At 38.5% G+C, this 14,022-nt stretch overlaps 1 protein-coding gene across 1 annotated transcript in view; it reads right to left on the reverse strand.

The window, feature by feature from the left end:
* Positions 1-10,432: 10,432 nt before the first annotated feature.
* The window catches only part of ST6GALNAC3 (ST6 N-acetylgalactosaminide alpha-2,6-sialyltransferase 3), a 628,280-nt gene continuing 624,690 nt past the window's right edge, over positions 10,433-14,022 (reverse strand). The window contains 2 exon segments of the mRNA XM_003585887.6: positions 10,433-12,671; positions 13,732-13,839. Of these exon segments, the coding sequence (XP_003585935.3) occupies positions 12,485-12,671; positions 13,732-13,839 (295 nt within the window). The 3' untranslated portion in view covers positions 10,433-12,484.

A 14,022-nucleotide genomic window follows, 5' to 3' on the forward strand; every position in this document is an offset into this window, starting at 1 on the left:
TGTCATAAGCATAGAAAACAGTATACTTGAAAAGTTTTACCAATGTTAGGTGCAAGAACTCTTAACAGGGCATGGTATAAGATGCTACTGGTGTACACTATACTTGTGTTATTCAAGACTTTTAGCCATGGGATTAGGGTTAGTGAGAATCTTATTTTATTCTTGTCAAGCAATTTAAGGTATTCTTATCACCAGTTACAACTGTTAGAAATTCAAACTTTTGTCATTTACCAACTAGGTGCTATAGTTTCTTGTCCTGAAAAGGAATTTCACATTGACCCAGAAGAAGGTAAACACTGGCAGATTCTCTTCTCTAATTATTTTGTTTTTAGAGCCTTAACTAATCTGCCTTGTTAGACAAACTAGGAAAATCTATATTCTCACTTGCAAAGTATTTTTTTCTCAAGACAGCAAACAGTTTCCCATTAAATGAGAAAGAATTTTAGAATGTGAAATACAATTGGTATCAGGAGAAAAAGGCTTCTATGTGGCTTATAGAAAGTAACATCAAAGGATAGAAAGTACTGGGAAGGGAATAGAAATACTGGGAGTTGAAGAGACAGTTCAAGGGGCTTCTCTCCATGAGAATACACCTGTGCCATTTTGGTGATGGACAACCCTTTCATGGCATATTTGGACCTTTTCCCTTGAACAAGTTCACATGCCAATGTGAACAGAGAATGCGAGGAAGCTATGAGAGAGAGATTTGTCGTTTTAAAATATTGGAACCAGCAGTTTCATTTTTTTTTAAATTTTAACATATCATTGCAGCACTGAATAGATCTGAAGACCAAAGGAAAATTGAAAAGAGAGGCTAATCTTTGCAAAGGAAATAGGTGACCCAAAAGATGAGATGATCAAAGGCAAGGGTCAATCCCTATTATTTTAACCACAGATCATTAAGACATTAAAAGTCATGTTTCTTCTACTGTTGGTAAAATTACTTAGACGTGTTCCTTACTTACTAGTTTCTCATTTCACTTCCTCTAGAAAAGGAAATCATATCCTCTGGTGGCATAATAGAATCTAAAACAACATTTTGCTCCCTAGTTTATTTTGTCCGAGGTGTGGGTACTGACATCCATGTGAAGAAATTTTTTTCTTAAGTGTTCCTGATAAGGATTGTCAACATAAATGAGTCATCCATATATCTGCACAAAACTGAGTGATTTTCTTAAAGGCTATATATCAACATGTCTATGACTATTATGGCAGTGCAGAGTGATTTTTTTAAAGGCTATATATCAACATGTCTATGAATATTATGGCAGAGACTGCTGAATGTCCTTTTTGTTTCCCTCTTGGGCACACAGTTAAACAACTTGCCAGGTCATGTGATTGAGTCTGGCCAATAGAATGTGGATTGAATTATGTACATGACTTATAGACTTGCCTGTAAAACAAGTTCCCCATACTTTCCCCATTGGCAGGCCCATACGGAGGTCTCTAAGTATGCAGTGGAGGGCATAAGCACATGATTGAAGGAGCCTGTGTCTTTCTCTGAGTAATCCTTGGAGACAAGCTGGTTAGAGCAGATCATCTATAGGGGACTCATGTTTTAGAGAGAAAAAAACATTTTATTGTCACTGAAATTTGAGGGGTTTTGGTTATATCTATTAGCCTGCCTCAACTCGCCTCCCCAAGGCAGGAGGAGAAGGGGAAAATAGGATGAGATGGTTGGATGGCATCACCGACTCTATGGACATGAGTTTGAGTAAGCTCTGGGAGTTGATGGACAGGAAAGCCTTGTGTGCTGCAGCCCATGGGGTCGCAAAGAGTCAGACATGACTAAGAAACTGAACTGATTAGCCTGCCCCAACTAGGTATTGATTCTGGGTCAAATTTCCCAGGTTCAAAATCTCATTCCATTTCTAGGGAGGCAACCATGGACATGTTACTTATCTACTATTCAATTTTCTCATATGTGAAATTAAATTAAAGATTTACTGAGAGCAGCCACGCCCATCAGAACAAGAACCAGTTTCCCCCAGTCTCTCCCATCAGGAAGCTTCCATAAGCTTCATGTCCTTATCCATCAGAGGGCAGACAGAATGAAAACCACAGTCACAAAAAACTAATCAAACTAATCACATGGATCACAGCCTTGTCGAACTCAATGAAACTACGAGCCATGCCATGTAGCACCACCCAAGACAGACGGGTCATGGTGGAGAGTTCTGACAAAATGTGGTCCACTGGAGAAGGGATTGGCAAACCACTTCAGTATTCTTGCCTTGAGAACCCCATGAATAGTATGAAAAGGCAAAAAAAAAATATGACACTGAAAGATGAAATCTCCAGGTCAGTAGGTGCCCAATATGCTACTGGAGAAGAGTGGAGAAAGAGCTCCAGAAAGAATGAAGAGACAGATCTAAAGCAAAAACAATGCCCAGTTGTGGATGTGACTGGTGATGGAAGTAATGTCTGATGCTGTAAAGAACAATATTGCATATGAACCTGGACTGTTAGGTGCATGAATCAAGGTAAATTGGAAGTGGTCAAGCGTGATGGCAAGAGTGAACATCGACATTTTAGGAATCAGTGAACTAAAATGGACTGGAATGGCAGAATTTAACTCCAATAACCATTATATCTATTACTGTGGGCAAGAACCCCTTAGAAGAAATGGAGTAGCTCTCATAGTCAACAAAAGAGTCTGAAATGCAGTACTTGGATGCAATCTGAAAAATGACAGAACGATCTCTGTTTGTTTCCAAGGCAAACCATTCAATATCACAGTAATCCAAGTCTATGCCCCAACCAGTAATGCTGAATAAGTTAAAGTTGAAAGGTTCTATGAAGACCTACAAGACCTTGTAGAACTAACAACCAAAAAAGATGTTTTTTTCATTATAGGGGACTGGAATGCAAAAGTAGGAAGTCAAGAGATACCTGGAGTAAAAGGCAAAGTTGGCTTTGGAGTACAAAATGAAGCAGGTCAAAGACTAACAGAGTTTTGCCAAGAGAACACACTGGTCATAGCAAACACCCTCTTCCAACAACACAAGAGAAGACTCTACACATGGACATCACCAAATGGTCAACACCAAAATCAGATTGATTATATTCTTTGCAGCCAAAGATGGAGAAGCTCTATACAGTCAGCAAAAACAAGACCAGGAGCTGACTGTGGCTCAGATCATGAATTCCTTATTGCCAAATTCAGACTTAAATAGAAGAAAGTAGGGAAAACCACTAGACCATTCAGGTATGACCTAAATCAAATCCCTTACAATTATACAGTGGGAGTGACAAATAGATTTAAGGGACTAGATCTGATAGACAGAGTGCCTGAAGCACTATGGACAGAGATTTGTGACATTGTACAGGAGGCATTGATCAAGACCATCCCCAGGGGAAAAAAAGTACAAAAAGGCAAAATGGTTGTCTGAGGAGGCCTGACAAATAGCAGAGAAAAGAATAGAAAGAACGAAAGGCAAAGGAGAAAAGGAAAGACATACCCATTTGAATTCAGAGTTCCAAAGAATAGCAAGGAGAGATAAGAAAGTCTTTCACAGCAATCAATGCAAAGAAATAGAGGAAAACAATAGAATGGGAAAGACTAGAGAGCTCTTGAAGAAAATTAGAGATACCAAGGGAACATTTCATGCAAAGATGGGCACAATAAAGGACAGAAATGGTATTGAGCTAACAGAAGCAGAAGATATTAAGAAGAGGTGGCAAGAATACACAGAACTATACAAAAAAGATCTTCCTGACCCAGGTAACCATAATAGTGTGATCATTCACCTAGAGCCAGACATCCTGGAATGCAAAGTCAAGTGGGCCTTAGGAAGCATCACGACAAACAAAGCTAGTGGAGGTGATGGAATTCCAGTTGAGCTATTTCAAATCCTAAAAGATGATGCTGTGAAAGTGCTGCTGCACTCAATATGCCAGCAAATCTGAAAAACTCAAGAGTGGCCACAAGACTGGAAAAGGTCAGTTTTCATTCCAATCCCAAAGAAAGGCAATGCTGAAGAATGCTCAAAGTACCTCACAACTTCACACATGTCACTTGCCTGGAGAATCTCATGGACAGAGGAGCCTGGTGAGCTGCCATCTATGGGTTCACACAGAGTTGGACACGACTGAAGCGACTTAGTGCAGCAGCAGCAGCACATGCTAGCAAAGTAATGCTCAAAATTCTCAAAGCCAGGCTTCAACACTACATGAACTGTGAATTTCCAGATGTTCAAGCTGGATATAGAAAAGGCAGAGGAACCAGAGAGCAAATTGACACTATCCACTGGATCATCGAAAAAGCAAGAGAGTTCCAGAAAAACATCTACTTCTGCTTTATTGACTACACCAAGTCCTTTGACTGTGTGAATCACAACAAACTGTGGAAAATTCTTAAAGAGAGGGGAATAGCAGACCTGACCTGCCTCTTGAGAAATATGTATGCAGGTCAAGAAGCAACTGGACATGGAAAAACAGACTGGTTCCAAATTGGGAAAGGAGTGCGGCCAGGCTGTATATTGTCCCTGCTTATTTAACTTATATGCAGAGTACATCATGCAAAATGCCAGGCTGGATGAAGCACAAGCTGAAATCAAGATTGTCAGTAAAAATATCAATAACTTCGGATACACAGATGACACCACCCTTATGGCAGAAAGAGAAGAAGAACTAAAAAACCTCTTGATGAAAGTGAAAGAGGAGAGTGAAAAAGTTGGCTTAAAACTCAATATTCAGACAACTAAAATCATGGCATGTGGTCCCATCACTTCATGGCAAATAGATGGGGAAACAATGGAAACAATGAGAGACTTCATTTTTGGGGGCTCCAAAATCATTGCAGATGGTGACTGCAGCCATGAAATTAAAAGACACTTGCTCCTTGGAAGAAAAGCTATGACCAACCTAGACAGCATATTAAAAAACAGAGACATTACTTTGCCAACAAAGGTCCATCTAATCAATGGTTTTTCCAGTAGTCATGTGTGGATGTGAGAGTTGGACTATAAAGAAAGCTGAGTGCTGAAGAATTGATGCTTTTGAACTGTGGTGTTGGAGAAGACTCTTGAGAGTCCCTTGGACTGCAAGGAGATCCAACCAGTCCATCCTAAAGGAGATCAGTCCTGGGTGTTCATTGGAAGGACTGATGCTGAAGCTGAAACTCCAATACTTTGGCCACCTGATGCAAAGAACTGACTCACTAGAAAAGACCCTGATGCTGGAAAAGATTGAAAGCAAGAGGAGAAGGGGATGACAGGATGAGATGGTTGGATGGCATCACCAACTCGATGGACATGAGTTTGAGCAAGCTCCGAGAGTTGGTGATGGACAGGGAAGCCTGTTGTGCTGCAGTCCATGGGGTTGCAAAGAGTTGGAAATGACTGAGTGACTGAACTGAACTGATATGTGAAATGATTATAGTAACGTTATATACCTCCTAGTATTACAGGTCACTGAATGCAATATGACAGCCCTTTAATAAACCTGACATATAAGCATAGGTTATTATTACTTTTTTCCCTGAAAGATTCTCATTTTAAGATCGTATTCAAATATGGGTCTCTTATAGCAGGGAGTATCAACCTCTGGGATCAAATGACTGATGAGCTATGGTGGAGCTGATGTAAAAATAAAATAAATAAAGTGCATAATAAATGTAATGCACTTGAATCATCCTGAAACCATCTCTCCTCCCTCGTCTGCAAATGATCTTCCATAAATCTGGTCCCTGGTGTCAGAAAGGTTTGGGACCACTATATAGGTTTGCTGCTGCTGTTGCTGCTAAGTCACTTCAGTCGTGTCCGACTCTGTGTGACCCCATAGACGGCAGCCCACCAGGATCCCCCATCCCTGGGATTCTCCAGGCAAGAACACTGGAGTGGGTTACCATTTCTTTCTCTAGTGCATGAAAGTGAAAAGTGAAAGTGAAGCCGCTCAGTCGTGTCCGACTCTTAGCGACCCCATGGACTGCAGCCTACCAGGCTCCTCTGTCCATGGGATTTTCCAGGCAAGAATATTAGAGTGGGGTGCCATTGAGTACTCTAATTTGTAAAATGAGAAACTATCCATATATTATATTCAACTTCAAGACTGCTGAGTTTTCTAGAAAGGAAATAAGGGAGAATGGAAGAAATGAAAGGAAAGGAAGGAAGTAATGAAAGAGAGAGGGAAGAGAGAATGCAGCCTTCTCTATTTTAAGCAGCTTTTGTACTAACTCAACTTTGCTAACAGGTCTAACATAGCAAGGTAAGCTATATACCTCAGCATCAGATAGTTAATGTTGACAAAGCAAATTTTGGAGGCTGACCAACATCTTCTCTTGCCATTGTCTACAGTAGTATCCCAGAAGTCTTTCTGCCTTGGATACTGAATCTCTCTCCCCAACTGCCACTCAACTTTTTTCCCCTCCTTCAATGACACATATTCTCTGGCTTTGTTCACCTCTCCTCATTTGTCTTGTCATAAAAGTAAACCAAACTGAAATATACCAGTAGTCCTCTGCCACTTAGTAAGCTTTATTCTAAGGCATGATGCTTATAAATAAAGTAATATGAAGCCAGGGGAAAATAAAACCTCACCAAATGCACAACTGTGCATTTACAGTTTCTTCTATAAATAGATGAAGATTACAGGTTTTTAAAGTGAATGAAAGACTACAGCAAAAATTGTGTGAACTGAGAAAAATGAGTGAAGCATAAAATACACTGTATGTAATAGAAATGGGTATTTACTCAGTAGCAATGACAACAAAGTTAAACACAGGGAAGTGATTGCTTTGTAGGTTAGATAACAAGAAACCATGAAATGCCCTGCTTTTAGTCCCTTTGGAGTTTCTTAGAAGAAACTGCTCACTAGGTAGGCAAATATTGGCTATTTATTTGTCAAGATGTTCTTCACTTTTATGAAAGTGAGCTTCTATTTTTCTGAAGTCTCCAAGGCAGGAACAAAAGGAAACCTATCCATGGAAAAAGAGGAGCCTTTTTACTCCATAAACAAATCGTGCCTACTCTGAAAAGAAAAAGAAAAAAAAAAAAAAAGGTAGAGAACAACCAAAATAAATGATGTATTCTACAGTGTTACGATGCCCAAAGACAGTTCTGATTTGATGCCTTAGCAATTTACATGGAATTTTACTCTAGTGGATTCTCTAAGATTCAGCAAAAATAAGCAATAGGACAATATGCTATCTCTGAGCCATTTCAGAGCCTGGTGCATATATTTCAAAATTCTCTTCTAACAATATCACATGAATGGGCTGTAAAAAAAAAAAAAAAAAAAAGCCTTTCAATCTTCATGGTGATTGAGTCTTGTGGGGCATTTGATTTACTGCCCAGAGAGTACATAGACTCAAAGATCATGTGTAGTACAGAGATGAGTGTGAAACCAAAGGGTAATATTTCACCTGCCATTGCAGATGTCTTATTTCATTAACCCAGGCAGCTGAACTGCTGCCAGAGATGAGGCTCTGGGGACAATTCAACGATAGGACCTGCCAGTTATACCAGGTAACCTCTGTATTCAACAGCCCTTAAGAGTATCAGTGACTTCATCATCCTCAATAACAAAAGATGACACTGACTTTTATCCATCCATTCTTTAATCCTCGAATTTTATGACAATAGGACATGGCCTAGAGTTACCAACAAACATAGATGATAGAAAGTGTTAGTTGCTCAGTTGTGTCCAACTCCTTGTGACTCCGTGGACAAGGCTTCTCTATTCATGGGATTTTCCAGGCAAGAATACTGGAATGGATAGCCATTCCCTTCTCCAGAGGATCTTCTGACCAAGGATCAAACCTGGCTCCTGTATTGCAGGCAGATTCTTTACCATCTGAGCCATCAGGGAAGCCCATATAGATAACAGAGAGTATTAGCAATTACTGAACTATTACTTCAATTATACAAATATTTCTATAGTTCAGTGGAAGAATTATTTTGATCATGAGTAGAATCAACATTAATTGGAGCCCTTGGCTTCCAGGAATAGTCTTCCAATAAGTCAGTATGCATTTTCCAGCTACTATTCTGTGCTAAAACAAATAAACAATGTAATGGAGAAAGTACTAAAGAAAGAGACATGAGATTAAGTCTCAGTACTGCTATTAGTCTGGTTTATAGCCACTGGCAAGTCGCTTCACCTCCACCAGTCAATTTCCTCAAATCCAAGATGCAGGAGTTGGATGGTTTGGTCTCTAAAGCCCCTTGCAGTTTTACAAGTCCAGACAATGTACAAAGGCTGGCACTGGCTCCTTCAGTCACAGGATCTATGTATACTATGAAAATGATGAGGTCTTGCCTTTTAAAACTGCAGTCAAGGAAAAAGTATTTTCCCCTCTTGGCCCTGGGACTATAAATTATTTATTGTGCTAAGACATGCAAACAACTGACGCTGGAAAACAGAGTTTGTTCTTTGCATTTGACGTGCCACATTAAACACTTTTTTTTTTAATGAGTCATCTGATTATATTTTCTTGCTTATTGAAATTAAACTGAGCTTACAATTAATGTCCAGTTAACACCACCAGGTGAAGTACTTTAGTGTTTTTTGTTTTTGTTTTCTAAGGAAGTAATGAGTGATTCCCTTCTAGTGGCTTTATACTTCTGGAAAGGTCAGTGAGGTCCCCAGGTCAGACTCTCGTTCCCACGTGAGCTGATTCATTCCAAATCTTCAAGGAGCAATCTCCTTATATAATTTTCTCTTTTTCACAATGGTCACAGTTCTCTAGCCATATAATAAACATCATGCAAATCAGAGTTTGCTTATGGTAAAGACAGGCTTATTTGAATAAGGGGACCAGTGTTCATTCACGTCAGTGTGAATGGAGCTTGATGCGATGTTTTTCAATGTGACTTTAGCTGAGCTGCAATCGGCAGAGCCTGTGATACAGATTGCTGTACTTCCAGGTCTGATTTGTGACTGCCGTGGCATATAATTGTGTCCTCAGTTCTGGATGTAGCAGCTTCTCTAGCTTTATTCTTTTGGCCAGCTGCTGATTGTGTTTTACATACTCTTAGCAATCAGTACATTTAATCTGGATCTTCTTTTTTCTTCAACATTCAAAATGTAACCCAACAAATTTCAGATCAAGTCTAAACTAGATTTTCTATAATTCATACATATCAGTGAGAAATACAGGTTTGCCTGTATACCTTTGTATACACACAAACACACATGAATACACATATATACACAGAGACTCTATGTGCATATATACAAACAGCCTTCCAAATTGGTTTTTCTTTGATAGATTTGATAACAATGTAAAATCGTATATTTTAAAAGATTTCTAACATTACTACCATATAAATAACTACTACTTATAACTTAGAAAGGATTCAAATGTTAATTTTAAAAACCCTTTTAAAATTTTATTGCTTTTCATCAAGGATTCTGCAGAGTTAAAAATAATATTTACTTTATTATTTTTAGTTTGCACATTTTTATGTTCATTTCAGAAAATCGTGGCCATTTTCCAGAGTCCATTTGCCTAGAGCCTGATATGGAAATATTTTTATTTTTTACAAATATTAATTAACTTCTGAGATACATACATATCATTGATAAATAAGTTTAGTCAAATTTTTCAATGTTTAAATGCTGGGAAAAATCCCTTTTTAGTTAACTAGAACCTGTGATGTGGACCAGAAATTTGCACAAAAAGTTCTGTCCTTGAATTTTGCTCCTTTACCATTCGCTTCTCTATCAGTAAACCTTAGGTGGGAAATTTCTCAACATAGGACAAATTAGACTTTGTATTTCCGCTAGCAGTAGAAAGCTCAGGGTAAATGAGACTTTCCTAGTAGCCCAGCAGTTAAGACTCTGTGCTTCCAATGCAGGGGATGCAAGTCTGATCACTGGTCAGGGAACTAAGATCTTACATGTCATGGGGCATAGCCAAAAAGTAGAAATAAATAAAACAACAATAAGAATAATACAATAATTTTAAAAAGAACAGGAAATGGAAGCAGAGAATGTTAAGACTGCAAAGAAAAATAAGTCACGTAATTCTATCAAAATGGTGATGGCACTGGAAGTCATTCAATTAGGCCTACACAATAAATAAGAATAATCTGATTTTTGTTTCCCAATCTTAGCAGAAAAAGGAGATAACGAGACAACAATAAAAAGTATAAAATGGGTTTAAGGAAAAAAAAGGGAAGGAGAGGTGCCCCCTTACCCTTCCAAAGGAAACACTGCCTATTCTACACATATCTACCATCACAGACTGAGGGATACAGAGCTTTGCAGAAGTCTCCATTCACAGACCATCACAGTGAGGCAGGAGAACACGGATGTTTTTTGAAGTTTCTCAGTAAAACAAATAGGGTTGGCCTTCCATTTACCAGAAAACTAAATCAACTACATTATGTCATTCCTTGAAACACTCTGATAACCCAGGTTTCCTTTTTATTTAAAAGTGGAACTTCTGTATCACAACAGGGGGGAAAAACAGTCTGTATTACAACTGTGACATTTTCATCTGTTTATTTTTCTTTGAGTGGGCATTTCTATCCATCATTAGCTTGCTAAAACTAACATACATACAACTGAAAATCACATGAGGAAACAGCAAAAGAAAAACAACAATAACAATTTCAACAATGAAAGTGGCACTTGGTCATTTTTATGGATGCGAGTACTGAGGTATTGAAATGGCAGAAGAGAACAGGAAAGAGGATTTTGCACAAGAGGACCCATTTCAAGGACAGCTAATGGTGGGATTTAGCATTGGTAGAGACCTACAGAGAGCTCCTGAGTTGAAAAGTTATCATCACTTGCAGCCTCCAAAACAGGCTGAGTTGAACCCAGCTTTGTCCTCTGAATACTGGTAAGGATGTCTTTGGTCTCTGAGCTCCTCTCTCAGTAATTTAACCCTCTAATATTTGACAAGCAACGAGTGTCTGGAGAACAAAGTAATCTTAAGATGGAGACAAGAAACTGTATTTCTTGGCTTCTATTCCTTCCTGTTGTCCCTTTACCTCATCTTTTCCCCACCTAAATGGAGTTATGGGAAAAAAATCAAAAGTATCCTTTGTTCACAGGGGTCCTAGTCTATGGCCAAGACCATCCTTGGGATACTTTCTGCATAATCTTGATATAATACATTTATTTGGCACTGAAATCAATTGGTTGCTAGTCTACACAAATGCTACTCTATACAAATATTAGCAAGGGGAGCAACCTGGAATATATTAGAGCAATTAACAAATCACAGATCATCTGCTAGTATGTCAGAATGTGTAGGTAATAGCCCAGTGGGGTGGTCACGGGTGTCACATGAGACAGCATATGTGAAAGACTCTACATGACAAAGCACTTTGGACATCAAGGTCATTATTATTGTGTTATTGTGGTATAGCAATTGATACACTCTGGGGAAAATAAACCCCCAAGAAGGCAAAAGCTCCAGTCAAATTAAATACAAGAAATCATTTCCTCTCCATGTCTAACAGTTGGCACTTGGCAATGATAATGTAATGTGTGGAGAGACACATCTCGGGCCTATAAAATAGAAATTTGAATATACAAATATATATTATGAAGTATGGTAGGATACAAATTGATGTAAAAATATGCTTTGCTTTCCCTGTGTCATGATTTTAAAAAGCATCAAATTTTGTGTTGTTGGATGTTGTAGTAGAGTTAGTAAACCCTTTTGGTTATGTTTTAAGAATGTTTTCACAGTATATGTTATTACAGTGTTGGTATATTATATGTTAAATAGCTTTCTGAAATATTTAGGACTTGACCAAAAATAACTAAACATTAATACAGATCATTCTAGTAATATGTTTAGTTATATTGGGGGGGGGGTAGTAAGAATGGAGTGACGAGAGTAGAAATTCATCAAGATTTGCTAGCTGGCCCATTCTGAACGAAGTGTTTGAGATCGTCAAGTAATCCTGATGGGTAGGATGTCCATGGTATCTTCCTCATTAATAAGGAAATGGCCTGAGGCTTTATCTGTTGGAGGTACTGTTGGAAGAGGGGAAGTCAGAAAGAGGTTTCTTCCCTGCCCCAAAGCCAAGCTGTCACTGTGGCAAGTTTACCCAGAGAGCGTTTCTTGGGTCAGTGTTTGACAATCAATCATTCTTCAAGATGGTGGAGCTGCTCAGGCTCAAGAGACTAGAATCAGTAACCTTGCCTCATGAGGCCAAATCCCAGGGATTTTGGAAGTTATTCACCGTCCAAGAATCCTGGGCAGCTATCTTGAAGGATAATCTTCCAATTTCTTAGGTCACTGTTGTCATATTACTGGCCTTCATTTCAATTCCAGTTAAATTATAAAGTGCAATATGTAATGTTGAACCTTCAGAAAGAACGTAATGAGCACAACCAGCCTCCACAAAATCCCAAGTTCAAATTACAGGTAGAATCACCATCCGTATCTGAGAATGTACAGAAACTTGATCATTGTTGTTGTCTTTATCATCACCATCATCAGCATCAGCGTCATTAGCATCACAATCTCAGCATCATGATCATGTCAAGTGGTGTGGCCAGGTCAGAAAAGCCGACATCAAGACACTGTCCAGTTTGGGTGTGTAAATATTATCCTGTGTTTCTTGGCCCACTTAGCAAACACTTTCTTTTCGGTGATAAACCTATGCCCCCCATATGGCGCATGTTCATGAAGAAAATATTCATCGCATTCATCTCTTCCTTGTTCATAGTAATGGTAGGGGACTTTTCTATACCCTTCTGTCCTAGAAAAGAAACAAAGAAAAGGAGAGAAAGACTGAGATGAAAAATGAAGCACTCATTTATTAGAATCCATTATGTGCCCAGTAAATGCATTACTTGCAAACCCATGCCTGATTCTTGTCCATGAACTCAGTTAAAAGCTATTATACACAAAAGCTTTTAGAAAGACATACTAGGCCCTTAGTGCTTTAATAAATCAAATAAAATTTATGCATCACACCAATTATATGCAAACATAGAGCCATTCTTTGAGGGAGGAAATGGTGTATAATGGAAACAAACTTTGGATAAGCTGATTGCTTTAGCAGAGCTTGAGGAAGCTTAATGATTTTCAGAGTAAGATATTTGGTTCATCTGTGCTCCATTATGCTTACAGTTAAAGTAGAAATATTTGATTATGAAGACTGTGGCTTAGGTACCATTTGACAATACGATTAGAACACTCTCTGAATGATACTGTGCCAATTGTTGGTAGGGAAATCTATTTCATTACCTTGATGAAGCATGGAAGGTTTGTTTTATTACCTAATTAGAAACTATCCTACCAGCAGGGATATACTGTGGATAAACACATGCATTTTAAATAAGGATCTGACAGATTACTCACTTAGCAGTGAAATATAATTTCCAGGAATTCTTGTTAGGGTATCAGCTTCTCTGAGGCTTCAGGACATTTCGTCCTTCAAGATCAAATACAACCATTGAGTAGATAGCCATTCATCAACCATTAGAGCAGAAGAAACAACAAACCTGTTCTGCAAATTAAATAACCATTGAACTTGTTCTGTATTTTCAAGCCAGAAGTCCCTGACATGCCACAGACTAAGGGAAAAATGTTCCTTCTGACATTTGACATTAGACTGTGGTAAATATTTTTCTTTTTATCATCCCTAAAAGTCACAACTTGATGCACTGACAATAAAATGTCATGTCAGCAAAGAATGCCAGGAAAAAAATTGTTGCTCTCTCTGTTTCTCAGATTTATGGTATTAAAATGAATTGTGATATTTTGACAAGATATCAGAATTGGAGATGCATAAAAATAACTTCCTGTGATCTTACTTGCAGTAGGTGTCATTTATCATCCCGTAGACGTGAATGCCGTAACAGGCATCCATGGCCAGAATGAAGGTGAACCACCCCGTGCTGAGATAGGAGCCAGACTGGACTCTGTGGGGGGAATGAAAGAAACAAACAACAAACAAAACAACACAGAAGACATACACAGAGCAACAGCGAAGTGTGAGGAGAAGTGAGCAACCTTTCATCAAAAACATAGCACTTGTTATCAGGAAAAAACATAAGGAAACTTGACAATCTGTCAAAGATACACACTTATTTTGAATTATCTCT

The sequence above is a fragment of the Bos taurus genome, chromosome 3 (genome assembly GCF_002263795.3).
Source record: "Bos taurus isolate L1 Dominette 01449 registration number 42190680 breed Hereford chromosome 3, ARS-UCD2.0, whole genome shotgun sequence".
NCBI lineage: Eukaryota > Metazoa > Chordata > Mammalia > Artiodactyla > Bovidae > Bos > Bos taurus.